This window comes from Stigmatopora nigra, chromosome 4 (assembly GCF_051989575.1).
Source record: "Stigmatopora nigra isolate UIUO_SnigA chromosome 4, RoL_Snig_1.1, whole genome shotgun sequence".
NCBI lineage: Eukaryota > Metazoa > Chordata > Actinopteri > Syngnathiformes > Syngnathidae > Stigmatopora > Stigmatopora nigra.
The window spans coordinates 17,619,526-17,641,501 of NC_135511.1; the positions used below are offsets into that span (position 1 = coordinate 17,619,526).

Here is a 21,976-nt window from a genome sequence, read left to right on the forward strand (position 1 = left end):
CTGACACAAAATTCTGACAACATGCACATTAGCTAGCTAGCTAGTTAGCATATGTGGATTTATTTCCTAACTTTTGAGAAATTTGGGCAGTGCTGTTTAGAATATTCTGAAATTTACCCATTAGTACACAGCCGCCATGTTTTTTTGTCTGACAGATAAGGCTTATATGCGAGTAAATTTGGAATGCGGCTTATATGCGAGTAAATTTTGTATTTTGTCTGACAAATGAGGTTTATATGCGAGTAAATTTGGTATTTTGTCCGACAAATGCGGCTTATATGCGAGTAAATATGACATTTTGGGTCACTTCTTTGTCATTTTGGGGTACTTAGAGGTTACTTTTTGTAAATTTAGGATCATTTTCTATTGGTTTGAGACTTGTTTTTTGGTGGCTGCTGATTGGGGCATTTGAGAGGAAGCCTGCATCCCATAATACTCCTCCATTACACAGAAAGCCATCCATCTTTGTTATTGGACATTGATTGGTGATAAGATGACAAATTATTTTTTGAAAAAAACTCATCTAAATCACAAAGTGGGCGTGTCTACCTCACTCAAAAGGTCTTATTTTGATTTTTTAGTATAAGGTGCAAATTGAAATGGAAAAAGTAAGCAGAAACCTCCCCCCCAGGTTTTATTGGGACGACAGATGCTCCATCTTGGTCCTGCGAGTCGTTTGGAAAGGTTCAGGTTGCCTTGGTAACCCATAAAAAAGGGTCTCTGAACCCCAAAACTAAACAAGAAATATGTCGTATTTCCAAACTAAAGATACTTTACAATTGCGGCGGCCCAATGTGGTGGTTAGTGGGAGACTTGGGTTCGAATCCTGGTTGGTCCACCCGTGTGGAGTTTGCATGTTATCCCTGGGCCTGTGTGGGTTTTCTCCGGGTACTCCGGTTTCCTCCCAAATTCAAAAAAAATGCATGGTAGGCTGATTGGACGCTCTAAATTGACTCTAGCTATGAGTGATTGGTCGTTTGTCTTATTGTACCCTGCGATTGGCTGGGCACCAATTCAGGGTGTTAATATATATAGGAGAGGTTACATTGTCCCCTCCTAGTGTCAGTAAAGTGTCACTGCTTCCATCCTAAAATAAGCTAATATAATTAATATTTCATTTCTGGGGAAAGTATAATTTCATATCGCCAAAGACCAGAAAAGTCATCTTTTAGAAGAACTTCTGAAAAACTACAAGTATGAGCATTGAATTCAGACCTGGCATTAGGCCACACCCCTCGAGTGTCAATTATTAGGCCACACCTTTTAAAGAAACAGGTACAACTATTACTACAATGAATTCCCGCAGATGATTTACCTAAAATAAGATTAAAAACTTGTACCCTAACCCTTCCCTTGACGTCTAATTAGGACAAGACATGCATTCTTGCTTTCTGACCGCTAGGGGGCGCGATCACTCCTCTCAAAAAGACTCCCCAGAGTCATCGCTAACACGCACACACACAAAGGGGCAAGAGTCCATCGAAAGTGGATGCTTTTTATTACAAAGTGGTTCTCCGAAGCGCGTTCATGTGGCGCGCGTGCACGGTGAGTCTATCGATTACATGGAGAACAGGTGTCGCTCGTGCGTGTCTGTGGATGAATAATACAGGGTGAGGGGACACGCATACGTGCACGCGCATGCATTCCTGCATTGGGACCATTCACTTATTGATTTTGAATGGTCACGTGATGGAGTTACAAAAAAAAATCAAGATCAATAAAAATATTTCAATAACAAAATAAAATATTTGACCTAAAATCACACATTGATTACATTATAAATGAACGTAGAAATATATGTCAAATAGAAATAAAACATTTTAACATGGCAAAAAAATAATATTTAGGTTTATACATTATAATAAATAATCAAAAATGACTATAGAAAATTGTAAAACCATTGATGACTATAGAAAAAAAATAATAGTTGAGGAGTGACACTAAAATGAATCCAATGCAAAAATTGTAAAATAAATATATGTTAGGAGACCTATATGAAACAAAATATGCCATTTTGAAATAAAAAAATACAAAATATGACTAACAGAGAAAATAATTCATAGTAAGCACGTAAAAAACGCATCCTCTAAAACAAACAAACAATAAAAGTGATGATTTCTGGTTTTTAATAGTCCATCCCATTCCCAAATCCCCACCCAGTCATCTTCATCCATTCAGCATTCGTTCTCTCAACTTGAACACACACGCGCACGCGCACCCTCGTTCACTCTCTCTCTCACACTCTCTCACACACACTCCCATCCAGAGTTATAGGCATCGCCCATCGTTGGAAGAACACAGTGACTATTCGGTGGCGAAGAGGAGCACATCATCTTCACCTCCACCTCTCAAACTCCAATCGGATCTATTCAACTCACGTGACTCACTTTTTTCCTCTTTTTTTTCGGGACTTGGAGCCACGGACTAATGTTTTTTTCGCCTATCTTTTCCCTTCTAAACTCGCTCACTGCTTTCAAAAGTTCGGATCATTGACGGAGACTAGCTTGCACACTTTTCCATTAGTGGATCTCAGATTCAGGTGCGTTTGCCGAATCAGGTTCGAGCTCGGATTGGGGATCGGAAGCATTTCCCCTCGACGGCATGGGGTCGCTCACATCGCCCTAGTCGCTGCTCTTTTCCCGGATCCTGCTACCGAGCAGACGCGCTCCCCTTCCACCGGGAATCGAGTGCCCTCGCCGGGGGGAATCGAGTGCCTATCCCCGCCCGAGGTATGGAGACTATCCAGGCGAGATCCACGCCGAGAGCCGGGGGACGCCAGCTCCACCTGGGGACGCTAATTCTTCTCCTATGGGAAGGTAGGAAAAGTTTACTTTACTGTTTTAATAGTAGTACTAGTAATACTACTTTCATGCGTTTATTGGTGATTTTGAGTTAAAGCGATCGTTAGTTTAAGGATCGAAACGTTTGAAACCGGACCGATGTTTCTTACTTTGGTGCGTTTAATGTCACTCGTTCATGTCAATTGCTAATTTGATGCGTTCATGGGAGCATTTGCGCTATGGTTGGAATACAGGTAAGTGAATTGTCGTGAAAACTAAGCGATTGGGAGGAATTAGTTGAAGTTTTATGACTCTTTTAAGTTGAAGATGTTTGAAAGTGAGTATAAAGTGACGCACGCGTTTGGAGGACTTTTTATATCGAGAATATGCATGTAAAATATCTTGCTATGTAAAATATATATAAAATGTTGGTTGTTTTGGTGGAATGTGTGGGTGATTTGAAATTTTGTGGCAATATGATGGAATGGTTGTTATTCCGGAGCCTAACTTTATGGTGGAAAGGCAAATTTAGTGGAATCGCCGTCAAGGGCAAACAATGAGTCAATATTTTAAAAAATTAAATATCAAACCTCCAAAACTGGGAGGATTTCATGCCAAAACAAAGTAAAAAATACTTGGCTAGCGTTCTTAAATACAATGTTGTGTTCGCGCTCTACTTTTTCTACGCTAAAGCTACGGAACTCATTTGGATATCGTGTCAAAGTGAAATTATTTTTGGTATATGTTTTTTGCATAATCCAAAATTCATCTTCACTTTTAACTTGCCTGTCATCTGGAATCTTGCATTTTTATAATTATGTCTGGCAATGCTCCTAATGTGCCTCTTGTCTGTGAAAGTCTGCTTTGCAAATCAGTGCAATGCAAAACATTCCGCTAGAGGGCAGCGTTAAGTCGATTTGGATCTGACATCCGTGCAACATTGGTAGATGAACATTCTGTAGATGTGTTGAGTGACAGGATGTCAACACCGTGAGATTTTGTCACGCAACAAAGGACAGAGTGCGTATGTGCGCGTGTCATCGGTCGTGTGGCGGCGGTGACGCGACCACGAGTCCTTTCTTACTGCGGGATCGAACCCGAGTCGTAGCCACGGGAGTCGAACGTGCTGATCGCTGAGCTAATTCAGTCAATGGCATATTTTTGCATGCGAATATTTTTTATGAAAATATTCAACCCCTCCAACCCAATTTGAACCAAGTTATCCAATTTTAACACGAACAAATTACGTTAAAATACTTGGTTATCATCAATAAACGATAAAAAAAATTGTCCAATGTGATAAATTAAGCTCTCATCATTGTAATTATCTTGATTTTTATGCTCTATAAAACATACTTTATATGTATTTTTTTGCAATATGTCAAAGGATTATTTGAATGTAAATATGAAATAATGAATGCAATAAAAGGAGTCCTCTGGATTGTGATTTGCTTGACTTTTTTTACTCTGTTCTGCAAATTTGGTTGAATCAGTGTAAATACAAATAAGGTAGCATAGTAGTGTATTTGTATGTATATAGTATAACAACATCTACTTTGAGTCCTCTTTTAATTTTAACTAATATCCCATTTTCCAAGCTCCATAGTCACATTTTGTTCCACATGGGTCCCTCGAAACAGTGCGGTCAGTGGATTTACTCTCTGGAGACTCTTGTTGTTGTTTTTTACACACGTATGTGCACTCGGACTGAAGTACTACTGCGTACTTGTGGCGTCTGTATAACTCTAAATGCTGAAAAATTCCATGATGAGGTAGAAGTGTCGAGTTGTTTACTTGTGTTTAAATCAAGGGTGTCACACTCGTGTGGGTTGGTTTGTAGTTGCATTAATGTCAACTTGATTTCATGTGGGTTGGACTATTTTAGATAGAATACTTGGATATTAAAATAACTGGATCAAAAGCCCTACATTTTTAGTTTTTTGTCGATTTAAAACCATTAAAAGTTGATTTTAGCTTATTTTCTTAGTTAGGGTAATTGTCATTTAATGATTTGAGCTTTTTTTTCTTAGTTTTAATCATTAGTTTTTCATTTTAAAAGGTAAAATATATATATTTTGATTATGGTAAATATTAAATTGGAAAATAGAAAATATTTTTATATATTTAGATTTTACTAAATGATTTTTGAACTAAAAACACAGAAAAAATGATTAAAAAATGACAATTATTGATTTAAAAAGTGGAAAATCAGGAAATATAATGTACATCTACACTCTTTATTTTAATTTGATCCTAAAAAATATTAAAGTGGAAAACAGAAAATAATTTTTAGATATTAAAATATGCTTTTGGAACTAAAACAGAAAAAATGATTAAAAAATGACAATTATTGATTTAAAAAGGGGAAAATATACATCTGTAATCTTAATTTTAATTTGATCCTAAAACAGAAAGTCGACACTCATGATTTACTTTCCCGGACCGCACAAAATGATGTGGCGGGGCCAGATTTGGCCCCCGGGCCACCACTTTCACAACCCTAGATTAGATCATCATCTGTCTTTGTACATAACTATATTGTGGTAGTAGTTTTGTCAACTATTTGTAGTTTTGTGTGTGTTAATCAAAGGCCGGTCGAGCCGCTCACGGTCCGGTGGAGACTTAACGGGACGTGCTGATGTGCGCTGGCTGGAGACTGGAGAAAAAAAAGCAGCCATTGCGCCAGATAATAAATAAAAAAATAAAAAATATAAACACAACAGCTGGGGCTGAGTTGGCACAAAAAAGTGGAGTCACCTTAATATGAATTCTAGAACATCTGAGGTCCATTTTTGGCTTTGTTTCTTGTGAAGAAAAGTATTAAAAAGGAAATTGGCATCTGGTTTTGTGCAGGGTCATGATAAAGGATGGGGAATTTGGGTCTGAATTGAAGTGTCATGTGATTTAAAGCTTTGCTGTGGAGGGTACAAATCAATAAGGCTTGTAAAATAGGTGGAAAATATGAGTATGAGTCTGTTTTGGCTGTTTTATAGTTAAATTTGTGAAAAATACTGTTGTTTTGGGAGGGATACAAGTCGTACAAGCCAAAAAATGTACCAATAAACGGGGGAAAATATAGGTATAAATGACCAAGTCGGACTAGAGTACATTTTTTGGTGTTATTTTTTTTTAAATTTGAAAAACAAGACAACAAAAAACAGATTCGTCATCTTGAAAGGCATTAAACATATTACAAATTGGCAACAGGCTAAATATATATTTTAATATAATTTTTCACCCCAAAAAAGTTAAAGAAAAAAAATGCTAAAATCTTTGTCTTCTTGCAATCCATTAAAAAAATAAAAAAATGGCAAAAGGAGAATTATATTTTGTTTTCACAAAAGTTGGGAAAAAAAATTGGCTAATATCATTTTCATCTTGAAAGGCATTAAAACAATTAAAAAATGACAAAATGCAAATTATTTATATTTTTTCCCCCAAAAAAGTAAAAAAACAAAATTGCATCCCGGTGTAGAGTGGTTGTTGCATCTGCCTCGCAGTTCTAGAGTCCAGGGTTCAAATCCCTGTTTAGTCCTCACTGTATGTAGTTTGCACATTCTCCCTGGGCTTGTGTGGGTTTTCTCTGGCTACTCCGGTTTCCTCCCATAACCCAAAATAACATGCTAAGCTAGCTAATACAACACATTGGCTATTTATTTTGTCGAGCCCTGCAATTGGCTGGCCACCGATTCCGATGTTGAGCGCTGGCACCCCCCGCGAGCCTCGTGAGGATACCCCCCCCCCCCTTAAGAGGACGATGCTAAAGTCAGTCAAGGTTACTCCAAGCGTAAAAAAAAGGTCCTGAAAGGTCCTCACTGTTGTTGTTTTTTATGACATAATATAATTTAGTGTTATTCCGCGGCCAAGATAAAATGTGACTGTGTAACAAAGAGCTCTCCGCCATTAACAGCAGGTTTTCCCTGTATATTTAGTTGCCATTTTACGGCCCCCGATTAGCATGGGCGGCCATTGGTGGCTTTTATAGCGGGTTTAGGGTGGCCTTAATCAGCAACACATTGGATTCACTCAGTCTAACTTTGCGCCAGCGCCCCCGCCCAAAAAAAAAAAAAAAACATGGCGGTGGATCATTATCCCGACGAGACCGCTCTGACGGGACCCCGTAATGGATTAACGTTGAATTTTAATCCCGCCTCGTTTATCAACACGCGCCAATGACGAGCGGGTGTGCGGTCAAGGGATTTAAAGGGACGGCGACGTTGAATAATTGCCGTTGGTTGGATCATCTTTCAACAGGGAAATATTTGTTTGAGGGGTAGCTACAACAACAACAACAACAACAACAACAACAACAAGAAATCATGGGTTTGAATAGCAAACTCGGTCAGTTTGACTCGATATACAACAATTATTGACATGTTTTAGTCATGAAGTCATTCTACAATGTATAAAATTCATGACAAAAACCTAAAAACAAGCTATTTTTCAACCTTTTGCTGGGAATTGAAATGAGTAATATGACAGATGTCCAATGAATTTCAAGTGAGAAGGTGGCAGTGAATTAACTAATGTTTAATTCCAGTCAAGTTGTTGATTTTTTGGGCATTTTAGGTGACTTTCTGTTGCGTTTGGGGCATTTTCGAGTTATTTGTTGTTGGCTTTGGTGGATATTTTTGGTTATGTTGTTGATTTTTGGTCACTTTTTTAAGGTTTTGGGGGATTTCTTAGTCATTGCTGTTAGATTTGGGACATTTTTGGTCAATTTCTGATGATTTTTGGTCGCTTTCTGTTGATTTTTGGTGCATTTCTGTTGATTTTTTGTGCATTTCTGAGTCATTGCTGGGAGCTTTGGTACATTTTTGGTCACTTTCTGATGATTTTTTTGTCATTTGCTGTTGATTTTTGGAGCATTTCTGAGTCTCTTGCTGTTTTGAAGCATTTTTTGGTGTCTGAATTTTCATAACTTAAGATTTTGGGGCATTTCTGAGTCATTGCTGTTAGCTTTTGTGACAAATTTTGGTCACTTTCCTAAGATTTTTGGTCACTTTCTTAAGATGTTGGGGCATTTTTGAGTCATTGCTGTTAGCTTTGGAGCATTTTTGAGTCATTGCTGTTGGCTTGGGAGCATTTTTTGGTCACTTTGTAGATTTTTGGTCTCTTTCTTAAGATTTTGGTGCATTTCTGAGTCATTGCTGTTACCTTTGAGACATTTTTTGGTCACTTTCTGTTGATTTCAGGTCATGTAAAAAATGAATACTTTTCCTTAGGCTTTTTCTATTATCTGCTTTGGTAAGGAACGTGAGGTTTGTTTACGGTAGCCACATAACATCACGCTATTGATTTTTGTTTTCTAAACACACAAACACACACAGACAGACAAACACACAAATACACACATGAAACTGTGAGGCACTTTGAGGTTTGCGACGTGTTTGTGCGGCGAGACGAAGGGTTTTCAATTTGATTAGCGTGATCAAATGGAGCGCCGTTAACAAGCCAAAGCGCTAATAGAAAATCATTTAGATCTCCCACAGAAATGGGACCGCGACAGCAAAAAATACTCGAAATACTACAATATAAATACTACAATATATTTGAGAAAATATCAGATCACAAAAAAATCCAAAAAAATTGGTAAAAATACAACTATCTACCAAATAATAGAAAGTAAAATGCTTAAACTCAAACAGAAAAATAACAAAGTATTGCAAAGAGCAACGTTACATATCCCAAAAATTATGTTTTTTGACAAATATGGAAAGAAAAACTCAATAAAGAGACAATACTTACTAATGAATACTCCAGAAAGGGCATAGCCCAAAAATAAACAACAATAGTTGAGTCTTTTGCTAAAAAAAGAAAAAAAATACATGGGAAAAAAATCAGCACCATGGATAGTTATTTGTGGATATCTAGCGGTCTTGGATTCAGAACCAAGGACAGCTCTTATGATACTTTTCAGAGCAGCTATTTCAGTGACCATGGATTATTTTATTGCTTTTATATATCGATTGCTTCATGTATAAAAATTTAAACAGTATTTTCTTACATAATAATTCAACAGATAGAAAAATACGAATCAAATATTGACTTTAATCGCTCAAGTTGGACATTTTTGACTGATTTAGAAAAGTCAAATAGTGTGCATGTTTTATAGTGTACAAGGTTAACTGCCATCTTGTCCTTTTTTGATGGTTGACTTGTTAAAAATCTTAATTATTTCTTAACTGGCGACCACTCAGCAGCCTCAAAAACGTGCAAAAAAAGGCCAACTCAAATCTAATCCCATTTGGGAAGAGTGTCTTGCACTCTGTGTGTGTTGTTATTTGACTCCTTGTATTTTGGGGGGGCGTTGGGGGGGTTGCCGAGGGGGACGGATGACAACACTCAACAGATCCGCCACATTCCCACAACGCGGAGGAAGAAGAAGAAGAAGAAGAAGGAGAAAAAGGCGAACGCGTGGGGGACATTAAAAGGCCAGACGAGGCCAACAAGCTGGATGACACAGAAAGAAAAAAATGGGATGAAGGGAGATGATGTTGTGCTGTGAAATGAGAATTCGGGCGGCGGCGGAGATGAGCCAGAAGCTAAAAAAAAAAGGAAAAAAGGAAGAAAAAAGATTGAGGAGGAGGAGGAGGATTGAATGAAAAAGCGAGGAGGAAAGCCAAGGGAAGGATGTGGAGAAACAAAGACTGTAAAACATGGGGAAACTTGCTTTAGGACGTGTTGCTAAATAGACATTTCTACATGGAAAGCCATGACAAAAAGGAGTTGGATTTTATGGACTATAAGGCGCACTTTTTGTTGTTGTGTGGATGAGCTGTGATCAAGTTTGACTCAGATTTATACTTATTTTTCTTCACTTTGATGGCTTATATTGAATTTTTTTTAGGCTGTTGACTATTTTAGGTATAATATCTAGATATTTTTTATAAATGCGACATTAAAAACAATGTTTCTTTTAGTTTTTTATGAGTAAAGGGATTTTTTAAATCTTTTGTTTTTCATTTCAAAAGGAAACCAAATGTTTCTTTAATTATTTTCCATATTAAAGTGGAAAACAGAAAATAACTTTTAGATATAATTTGATATGATTTGATTTTGGAACTAAAAACACAGAAAAAAAATGGATTAAAAAATGAAATTATTGATTTAAAAGGGGGAACAAAGGAAATATAATATACATTTATATCTATCATTTTAATTTGATCCTAAGACAGAAAGTCACCACTCATGATTTACTTTCCCGGGCCGCACAAAATGATGCGGGGGCCAGATTTGGCCCGCAGGCCGCCACTTTGACACCCATGCTGTAGTTTATATCTTTATCGTTATTCTCATTGTAAATATTGTCTTTTTTTTCCAATTCCATGTACACTTTGCCTAAGATCCTCGTTGAAATGAACAACACTGCCATCTACTGGCAGCGCAAATTATTAAGATTATGTTCATTTGCTTAAATTGAATTTGTCGTCATTTGCCATCAACGTCAATCCATGACAAGGACCCCCCTGCGAACATAACCCCGATTTGAGCAGTTTTTTTTTTTCCCGAGCTCGTTTGTTAAAGAAGCAGAGAAGTGATTAGCATCCTGCTAAGTGCACGTCCTCCTTAACCAAGACGCGCTAATGAAGCCCGAGGGCACGGCGCCGATGGCGGCCTCCTAATTAGATGCGCAAATAGACTAGCTCGTTAGGCTAACTGGGGAGGGAGCTCGTTAGGCGCAGCGCTGCCGGCTATTACCTGAGACGGCGGCGGATTCAACGGTTAAAGACGCCGTTTAGCGAGATAGCTAAAAATAAACAAAGAAGGCTTTTTGTGCGGACACTGTGCTTGACCTCCATTTTGCCAAAATGGCTGACCGGAATGGTCCTGATTTGTGTATTACAAGCTTTTTTAAAGATATTTTGTGTACTTTTGAAGTTATTTAACAATGATTATTAGTAAATGTTACATTGTCAATTTTTTTCTATTTAAAAAAGAGTAAGATGTAAAATGTACTTTTCTTTTACTTTGAAAAGGACAGATTTTTGTTGAAGTTGAAGTTCAATTTTTCCCACAAAAATGCCAAAATATTTTACTTCCTCCTCACAAGTACTACGTTTTTTTTTACTATAAAGATGAATAAAGATTATAGATAATAATAAATAATAATGTTGTTCAAGACGTGTTGGGGAAAAAAAAGGACTTTGATGATAAAAATGTGAAAAATTAATCTAATTTAGAGTTCAATTTATTTTATTTAACTACAAAAAATACAATATAATAAAGGTTTTATTATATTTTATTTTTCTTTATTCTCAAGAAATTTCTATATGGATATCCATGCCAAAAGGTAGTTGTATCTTCTGGACTATAAGGCGCACTTTTTTGATGAAAATGCGAAAAATGACTCTAATTTAAAGTTCAATTTATTTTATGTAACAACAAAAAATACAATATAATAAAGTTTTGTGTTATATTGTATTTTTCGTTGTTATATAAAATAAAGTGGACTTTAAATTTGAGTTTCATCATTTTTTCCCCAAAACGATTTGAACATTTTTTTTACTATTATCTATCTATCTTTATTATCTATATATCTTTATTAATTTATCCCAAAAAAAAATTCCCCATGAAAAATAAAACATATTAAATGACTTTATACAGTCACAAAACCCCCCAAAAATGACTTGACCTAATTTTGAAGACAATTTCCTTCCAAAAATGTCAACTTTTTGATGTAAAAAAAAAAAAAAAAAAAAATCCAAAGCAGATATTCTAAATGTGAGCTTGCGTCAACATCAGTCTTTATCACGGCTTCACGCCGCCATTTTGAGGAACAGCTGACATTTGCCTCTCGTCTCCATCAGATAAATGACTGGACACGGCCTCTGACATTTTCAATGGAGTGTGTATTTGGGCCGGGCCCCTCCTCCCAGGTGACATTTCTGCCAGACGCTAATCCTTATTCATGGACCCAAAATGGCACCTGTCGCTCACCTGTGCATATGTGAAACAAGGGGGCGGGGCCACGTTCCCATTTGGTGATGCTAGCAATTGTTGCTTTGCCCTTTTTGTTGTCTGAATTCCCGGGGTGTCCAAATATGATCAAAATAATCTTAAATTCAGCCTATTTTCTTTATCCTTTCTCAGATTTACCATAATTTCTCGCGTATAGGCCGTATTTTTCACTTTAAAAAATGATGACTGAATCGAGGGTGCGGCTTATATGCGCATAAATTAGACTTAACGCCATAATGTAAGACAATATGGCCGATATGGTCATTTATTTAAAAATTTTGAAGAGTTAAATAGATAAAACGCTTAAAAAAGTTCATTCTGACGTCTATAAATGAAATTCAAGAAAATATTTTTGGATTTAAAGGTTTTTCCTTCAAAATAACATTTGTACTCACTATTAAAACCATGAATATGGAGGTTAAAATTGTCAGAGGGTGGCTTATACGCGAGAAATTGTCAAAATAAATGATTTGAAGGCAATTTTAAGGGTACGGCTTATACGCAGATGCGGCTAATATGCGAGAAAATATGGTAATATTCATATTTGATCGTGCTATATTGTTTATTTCAATTCAGGAAAAAAGTTATCTAGCTACCGCAAATGTGAACCTATGATATCCAGCGATGTCAACACGCTAATGGAAATAAGTCCCGGTTTCACTGCGCCGTCGCTGTTACGGTGGCCGAGCGTGGTATTGCAGCGCGTTGTTAGGCTTTTGTTTCGGGACTCGTGGTATTCGTGGCTCGTTGGTTACGTGGCTAATGGCGCCGCTGTGATGAGTTTGCTTCTGTGTCTGGAGGGCAGGCAGATAAAGGTGTCTGCTTTTTTCCGATAAGGAATCCCACCTCCCTCCCCCTTCTTCATCGCCCTCTTTTCCTTCCTCATCCTCCTGGGGGTTGTCTTCTTCAAGCGTCACCTTTTTCATTGGTCAATTTCTGTTGACTTGTTTATTTTTCTATTTTATGAAGTCAAGTTGATATGCAAGGCTTTGATGTTTACTTTTTTTGTCGTTTTTTGCTAAAAAATATTAATAATGGAAAATTACTGTAACTTGGTTCAATGGCGTTTGTGTAAATAGACAAAATATACATTAATTTATTATACTTTAGTATTATTATTAAACATATTTGACGAATAACTTTTACAGGTAATCATAGGTAGTATAGTGGTTAGTCTGTCTGCTTCGTAGTTCTGAGTTTGAGGGTTCAACTCTGTGTTTACAACAACAATTCAGAGAGAAACTTTGTTGGTTTACTGTAATTTTTCATCTATAGTTGATCAAATATGACAGGTGAAGTAAATTGCAAAAATGTAGTATTGCTGCAGGCAGGACCAAATATGCTAATATTAAATAAAAGTGAAAAAAAACAAATATAAAATAAGATGGAAACAAGAAATGGAAATATCAGGACCATGGATAGTTATTTGGGTTGGATTCAGAACCAAGGACAGCTCATATGATACTTTTCGGTGACCATGGATTATTTTATTGCTTTTATATATCGAGTACTTCATGTATAACATTTTAAACATCATTTTTACATATTAGTTCAACAGATGGAGAAAATAAAAATCTAAATATTGACTATAATCGCTAAAGTTGAACATTTTTGCTTGTAATTCCCATTCAAGACTGATTTACAAAAAGCAAATAAAAATAACGTGCATGTTTTAAAGTGTACATAACGGACAGAAGGTTAACTACCATCCTGCACTATTATTTTTTTTGTATTGGTCGGCTCCAAAAGGCCAGATGAGCAATTAGATGACTGTTGTTGTCAGTGCAGATTGGAGAAATAAAACGGCTAACAAGAAAAATGGCTCCGGCAATATTAACTGGGGTGAATGCGAGGACAAGCACTTTTTCTTTGTGGGTCTCCATTTCTGTTGCTGTCTTGGCACGCTGTATAACATTTGTCCCCCTCTACTTTTGTCTCCTTCCCTCTCTGCTCAGAGCCACTCAAAGTGTTAGCGTTAGCCTTTTTAAAAAAGCACCCGCGCCAGCTAATCCTCCTTGCCGCTCTTTGAGTGTGTGATGACATCTGTTGATTAGCATTCAGAGTGTGTAAGACAAAGTGGCAGCTTAGCCCGCTGCAAAACATGTCATGTCATGTAATGCTGGTGTAAGGCAAAGCCATACACTGATAAAACAAAAAAGCACATGCTCATGGATTCATGTATTAACGTTATAACTTGTTGGAATTTGAATTTATAACTTTAAGCTCCATTGTTCAATGAGATCCATCCCAGCCAAAGTAAACCGTTCCAAAAAAAACTGGAGATTCTTGCCAGGTTTTAATGAGTAAAAAAAAAACATTGTCGACATACCCTAGTCTTTACAAAAATATTGTATACTGTATTTATTTAACATTGTACATTTTTTTGTTAGCAAAAAGTATATGTAAATATATGTATATGTATATGAATGTCTATATATATATATATATATATGTATATGTATGTATATATATGTTTGTATGTCTATATATCTTTATAAATGTGTATTCATATATATATATATATATATATATATATATATATATATATATATATATATATATATATATATATATATATATATACACACACACACACACATATATACATATGTGTATATATATGCATGTGTACATGTGTAAATATCAGTATATATCAGTATATATGCGTATATATCAGTATATACGCGTATATATCAGTATATATGTGTATTAATGTGTATTAATGTGTATATATGTTATATGTGCATATATGTATGTGTATATATCAGTATATATATGTGTATATATCAGTGTATTCCCGTGTATTCCAGTATATATCAGTATACATATCAGTATACATATCGGTATACATATCAGTATACATATCAGTGTACATATCAGTATACATATCAGTATACATATCAGTATACATATCAGTATACATATCAGTATACATATCAGTATATACAAGTATATCTTATAACTATATAACTTTTTTGGCAATTTCCATTGGAAAAAAGTTAATGTGAAACCTCGTTTTTGTCTCTCCATTATACTTGTTTTACGCGCGTGTCGTTGAACTCTCTCCGCTTTCGCTAAAACCAAAACATGAGTCACAGAGCAGAATTCCAAAATCCTGTACGCTAAATCGGCGCGAAGGCTCACTCGGACGCAAACGCGGCGCCGTCGCATTAATCCACCCAGCGCGCCGCTCTGTTTAGACGCAAAACATCTGGGCCGATTGGGCCACCGGTCGTTTTATTTTTGAGGCGTCATGAATTCTTCATTTGCCCAAATTTCCAGAGGACGCGCCGGATTTTTCAGTCCGCTGTAATCCTTTTAGTATCCGTCAGGCCACTAATGCGCCATGGCGCGTCTTCAAAGTACTCCTTGAAATTACTCCTACAACCTTCACACACTTACACACACACATTTATGTAATTAGTATGAACAAAAAAGCTTTTGGACTTTACATGGATTTTGATTACAACTGTCAAAATGTCTCATAATTGCAGTTTGACGACAATTGTTGACAGTCACAAGTGGCAGAATGAGTAGATTTGGGTTGTTTTACTCAATTTAGCATTTTTTTGGGTGAGTAGAAAAGTTTGATAATGACGTTACCGCTTAAAAATGTGTTTTCTTAAAAATAATTTACTTTGTTGTTTATGGGTTTTAAGTAAAAGACGTTTGGACGTCGTTTTATGTCACCCATTTTGTTAATAATTTAGAAGCATTTTCTTGGCTAGGTTTAGATCACTGGTCTCAAAGTGGCGGTCCGGGGGCCAAATCTGGCCCGCCGCATCATTTTGTGCGGCCCAAGAAAGTAAATCATGAGTGCTGACTTTCTGTTTTTGGACCAAATTAAAATGAAAAGTATAGATTTTTATTAAATTTCCTGGATTTCCCCTTTTAAATCAATAATTGTCATTTTTTAATCCATTTTTTCTGTATTTTTTGTTCAAAAATCATTCTGTAAAATCTAAAAATATATTTTAAAAAAGCTAAAATAAACATTGTTTCAGATCTATAAAAAAAACTGAATAATCAGGGCTTTTAATCCAGTTCTTTTAATCCATTTACATAAAAAAATCTAAATATTATATCATTTCTCCAACAGATTTTAATCAAACACAACCAAAAAATACCAACAATCCCCAAAAACCCTTTTGCCTTGACATCCTTTCCAAAAATAAACCTTAAAACCCTGCATACAAAAGTATTTAGCCAACCCTGGTACTACAAAACTTACAACTTAACATTTGTACTTCATTTAAAAGCGCTTTCTTCCCTTTTTGTGCTTATTCAGCACCTGCCAGGCTGAATTGTTCTGCCCGGTGTCAGCCGTTGACACTTTACTAGGAACATGTTGAGATACACCCCATGTGTGTGTGTGTAACTGTGTGTGTATATGTGTGTGTATGTGTGTGTGTGTGTGTATATGTGTGTGTATATGTGTGTGTGGAAGTCCGAGAGAGATAGAAAGTAAATCTGTCTTGCCGCTTCTGCCGACAGCCCGGGGAGAGGATGAAAAAGATTTAATACCTCTGCCAAGGTGATGCCCTACAGTACTGCCTGTCTTTCACATATACACACACACGCACACACTTTTTTTGTGTAAAAAATACAACATAGTCCAGGTTTAGCTGAGTAAACTACAAAGACCCACAAATGTTAGTTACGGTTAAGAAGTGAGCATGCAAAAGGTTTCTCTTTTCGCCAAAAACTTATATTTTGATGACACCATTTCTTTTAAGTACTGTATTTTTTGGAGTATAAGGCGCACTGGTGAAAAAATGCTCAATGCAAGAGATAATAAAAATAATAAGAATAGGCGGATTGGAGTATAAGGCGCATTTATGGGGGGATTTTTATTTGATCAAATTTAAAGGGAAGAATAGACATGTCATCTTGAAAGGCATTAAAAATAATAAACTCACGTAAAAGTAATAAACAAATTTTTGTTAGGTACTTCGTCGTTGTTTTTATAAGTTGTAGGGGATTGAACAGTGACCCCTAGGGGTTAAGCCAAAAGTTCACCCAATTGAAATTGTCAATTTGGGCCTAGCCCGCCCCCTTGTGGTTATGTGAATAATTCTGCTCATAATTCGCACCCGCAGCCAAACTATTTTTTTTAAAGCGAATTATAGTCCGGAAAATACGACAAAAAAGAAGAAATGGAAGAAATAATGGCAATTGAAAAAGTTATCTAATATATTTAGGCACATTTCATGGAATTTCCTCAACAGACGGGATGCTCCGCCCTTCCCACATACACACACTCTTTTGCACAATGATACATTGGCATCATTACTTTCTGGCCCCTCCCTCAACAGCTGTGCAACACACATATTCACACACTTACCCGAATGCACGCTAACGTTTTCTGACCCCCTGGCGTCCGTGCAGACGCAACATATCCGAGGTCAAAGTCAAAAAGAGAAAAATTGAACAGGTGGCCATCTTGCTTTTCTGGCACGACCTTTGTGTGACCTTCCCGCAAAATCTTACCTTGTACAGACACACTTCTTGGTTGTACCGCTCACATGACTTCCTTTTTGAATCTGTCTACATGCAGGGAACACCCTTGAGAAATATACAATCTAATCGGTTTATATAATATCTCAGAAATACCACGTTTGACGATTTTTATTAAGATTTTCCCCTTCAAAGTAACACATTTGTACTCCCTATTAAAACTATGAATATGGAGGCGAAAATTGGGAATCAGGGGGCGGCTTATACGAGGGAAATTGTCAAATTCAATCATTTTAAGGCAATTTTAAGGGTACGGCTTATACGCGGGTGCGGCTAATATGCGTATAGTTTGTAATTGTCGTTGTTTGTGTTTTAACTTCAACCGTAAAAGTTTGCTCGTAAATCAGGGTAAAAAAATTGACGAAATCTTGAAAAACGATGACCTCTGTTGGTGATCCCTCGCAATAACGCGTTTCCAAACCACTTCATTCGCTGAGCCTCAAGTTTTCTCGTTAGCAAAAATCCTTGAAAACAGCTGGCACTCTCATGCCTCGGCGGGGAAAGCGACTCGACCTGGGATCGGGGGGGCCGCCAAACAGGTGCTTTGGCAAATTTAATTGCACGGGGAAGTCGAAAAGTACGTCCAAACAACAGAAAAAGTCAAAAACATTTTAGTATAAAAGTATCATCTACTTAACACTACTGAGATTTCATTGCCCGCAATTGCTTGGCGAAATTGGATTGGTTCAACATGTCTTGGGGATTTTTTAGCATAGTAATCAATCTGACAAAATCCAACAACCCCAGAAAACGGCAGCCAAATATTTTCTGGTGTCAAAGTGGCGGCCCCGGGGCCAAATCTGGCCTGCCGCATCATTTTGTGCGGCCCGAGAAAGTTAATGAGTGCTGACTTTGTGTTTTAGGATCAAATTAAAATGAGTATAGGGGTATATTAAATTTCCTGATTTTCCCCCTTTTAAATCAATAATTGTCATTTTTTAAATCAATTTTTCTGTTTTTAGTTCAAAAATCATTTTGTAAAATCTAAAAATATATTTTATAAAAGCTAAAATAAAATGAAGAGTATAGATGTATATTAAATTTCCTGATTTTCTCCCTTTTAAATAAATAATTGTCATTTTTTAATCCATTTTTTCTGTGTTTTTAGTTCAAAAATAATTTTATAAAATCTAAAAATATATTTAAAAAAAACCTAAAATAAACATTGTTTTAGATCTTTAAAAAACTGAATATTCAGGGCTTTTAATCCACTTCTTTTAATCCATTTATTAAAAAAAAATCTAAATATTATATCTACCAAAGGTCCGGGGACGAAATGTCCGGGTGCCATCTTTGGTTTTGCCAAAATTGCTTCTTTTGTTGCTTGTAAGCGAGACAAAAAAACAAGACAAAGGTGATAGAATAGCCTGGGAAGAGGAAAGCTTGATTTTTTTTATTTATTTTTTTACCTGGCAAGCTTATCGAAGATGGTGACTGTCTTCATTTCATCTCGCCGTTTCTCGCTCATTTCCTCGCTGGCCGGGTTCGCTTTCTCGCTGGCTTTCATCGACTCTCATTTCCTGGCGTTATTGTGGCGACGGTCCGGCTCGTTGGCTTTCCTCCCCCTCGAGAGGGAACACAAAAAAAAACAAAAAAAAAAAAGGGTAGGATGTTCCTGAAAAACAACATCTGACGCTGTCGGTTAGCCAAACGCTAACTTGTTAGCCGACGGCGCCACATGCGCCACCAAATGATGATTAGCCCATGTGATTTGTTCATACACAATTTACACTTTTTTTTTAATTAAAGTGTCATAAAATGTAAAAACAGTTTAATTAATTCCACTAGATGTTTTGTTTTCTCTAAAGGAAAAAATAATTGAATAAATGTCTAATTAATTTTCTGATTTCCCAAGTTTTTGAGCATAATAAAATGACAATGTATTTATTCAATTAATTCAATATTAATTCCCAAATTGTGTAGTATTTTTGCCTTTAGAATTAAAGATAAATAAATTAAATCTGCTTTAAAATAACTATTAACCTTTGTTAAAATAAAATACAGACTTTTTGCATGGCAACGCGCTTATTTTTCTTTAAATCGAGTGTATTAAAGTACCAAAAATAAAAATAAACTCTCAACCTCAATCTCACCACTCCATTCCCTTCAAATAATATTTTAACAAAACCAAAACAAAACCCAAGAAAACATGGCCGCCTTTTTTTCCCCAAAACATCGCCCAGTCTGCCAACGTCAAGCGCTTCTTCGCCAAACAGGATGTGACAAGGACGAATTGACTTCCTTTCTCGGCAGCCATGTTGAAACGCCTTTGCTGTCAATCAAAAAGCCTTCCATGATTTTTTTCCTCCACTTTCTCCATTCCTAGGTTTTTCTTGTTGTTGTTTTTTGTTTTTTTTCTCGCTTTTTTCTTCTTCTTGTCCTGATTTCGCCACCTCCGCCTTCCTTTGCAGCTTGTGTGTCGGCATGTCTGTGTTTTGGATGCGTGGGCAACATCCTGTCAAAGCCCTGCTGTGTGTATTTGTGTGTATTGGTGTGTATTTGTGTGAATTTGGGTCTATTGGTGTGTTTTTGTGTGTATTTGTGTGTGTCTGTGGTTGCCAGGTTTGATAAAAGGCCTCTTTTTCTTCTTCTTTGGTATTTTTTTGTGTTTTTTTTTAAATAAACAGCTTTTTTTCCTCCTACCCTACTCGAAGAAAACCTCTTTGATCGATCGTCTTGCTCCAATCCTGTCTTTCATCGTACGGCGTGCTGATCAATGGCCGCCCGCACGCTCGGCGCACGCCTTCCGCGGGGGCTTCAAATGGCGGAAAAGTCAAGTGGCGCCGCGACGGGTCGGGTCAGGTCGGGTATTTCCTCGAGGGAGGAGAGAGAGAGAGAGAAGGAAACTTCTTCAAGAAAAATTCGCCTGTTGAGTTTAGTTGGCGTTCAGCATGAAATACAATTGAATTCAATTGAATTGAGGCAACCCGGTCGGTGGATGAGTGGTTATAACGTCGGCGTGGGTTCAAATCCAGGTTGGTCCACCTCTGTGGAGTTTGCATGTTGTCCCAGGGCTTGTGTGTGTTTTCTCCGGGTACTCTGGTTTCCACCCACATTCCAAAAAACATGCATGCTAGGCTAATTGTAGGCTAAATTGGCCCTAGCTACCAGTGATTGGTTGTTTGTTGTCATGTGCCCTGTGATTGACTGGCCACCAATTCAAGGTGTGCCTGAAGACAGATGGGGTAGGCTCCAGCACCCCTGTGAACCCAGTGAGGATACAGTTAGATAAATAAATGAATAAGCATGTTGCATGAAATCTAAATACCATATTTTCAGGACTATAAGGCGCACCATCAATGAATGACATTTTTTTCCATATATAAGGCGCACTGGATTATAAGGCGCACTGTCTATTTTGGAGAACATTTAAGAATTTTAAGTGCGCCTTATAGTGGTGAAAATACGGTATTTGCTATTGACTTCCAGGTATGACGCACTCACTACTTTACAGTCACCTCTAGAGCCAGCCATTGTTGATGTTTTGGATTTTTTTTGTATAAATCATGCAGTGGGGGAGGAGCTATATGATGGAAGATGTTGTAAACTAAGATGGCATCTGCGTATTTAACAGTATTGTTTCAGTTCAGGCCTTTGTGGTTTTTTAATATCCGACAGTGGTGGTTTTTCGTTTTTGGTTTTCAGTTTTTTTCCATATATATAAGGCGCACTGGATTATAAGGCGCACTGTCTATTTTGGAGAAAATTTCGACTTTTAAGTGCGCCTTATAGTCGTGAAAATACGGTAATTAAAATAATAATCTATTGAATACTTGGCGGTTTAGTTATTTGTGGATCAAAGACCCTGAAAACCAATAGGAAATGATCCCAAATTTTCCAGAAGTGACCTGGAAGTACCCTAAAACGACCTGAAAGTGACATAAAAATTGGCTACGATAAAACATGATGCTTTCTTTTATCTGCAGTTTGTTTCATTAGTGTTATTGGAAATGTTAAGTAATAAATTTACTGTAAATGTATTTTTGGAATACATATCAGGATCATTTTCTTTTGTAATGGCTGACATTGAGTTTTACTGTCATTGATAAGGTCCAATTCAGTTTCACTGGAGGTTTGGCAGCAATCAAATAGCGAGAATTATTTAATTTAGAAGTGTGTTAACTTATTGAAAAAAAAACTATTCTTTGACGAGAGAACATCAATTGTTATTGAAAAAAAAAGTGCATTCAATCTCTTGTTTGCAAGTTTTATTTAGAACTGAAAACAATGCCACGCATGGAAATCAGGTTATAAAATCCAATCAGCGCAAACACACTTCTCCTGTCAATCAAAACAACAAATCAAGCAAAAATAGAACAAGGATGAAAAGACGCCACAAATTTCGCGTTCTTGTAAAAAAAAAAAAAAACCAAAAAGCCGCCACTGCTCGTACCGCTAAGAAGTAGGAAGCCATTTTTTTCTCCCATTACAATTTCTCGTCCTGGTCTAATTTTCTTTAAATCGCATCCTATGCAAAAGAATAAAAAATTAAATAAAAAATATAAAATCCTACCACTGGGCGGAGCGTTGCATATTTTTAGCCAACCCGAGTCTGACACCCCCGCACATTTTAGCTAATAGGTTAGCGGAAAGCCATGTTTAGCTATAAAAAGAGCCACATATGGCTTGCGAGCCATCCCTAGCACATTAAACTGGGCAATTAACCGTAGCTAACGAGAAGAATCGCGGCTAACAACGACACATCATCTTAGCTAGCG

The 21,976-nt window shown here is 36.8% G+C and overlaps 1 protein-coding gene across 1 annotated transcript in view; it reads left to right on the plus strand.

Annotated features, from left to right (window-relative positions):
* The first annotated feature begins 2,251 nt into the window (after positions 1-2,251).
* Positions 2,252-21,976, plus strand: part of LOC144195748 (transmembrane protein 132B) — a 114,036-nt gene continuing 94,311 nt past the window's right edge. Inside the window, exon 1 of the mRNA XM_077715568.1 lies at positions 2,252-2,816. Coding sequence (XP_077571694.1) covers positions 2,732-2,816 — 85 coding nt within the window. The 5' untranslated portion in view covers positions 2,252-2,731. The remainder of the gene's footprint in view (positions 2,817-21,976) is intronic.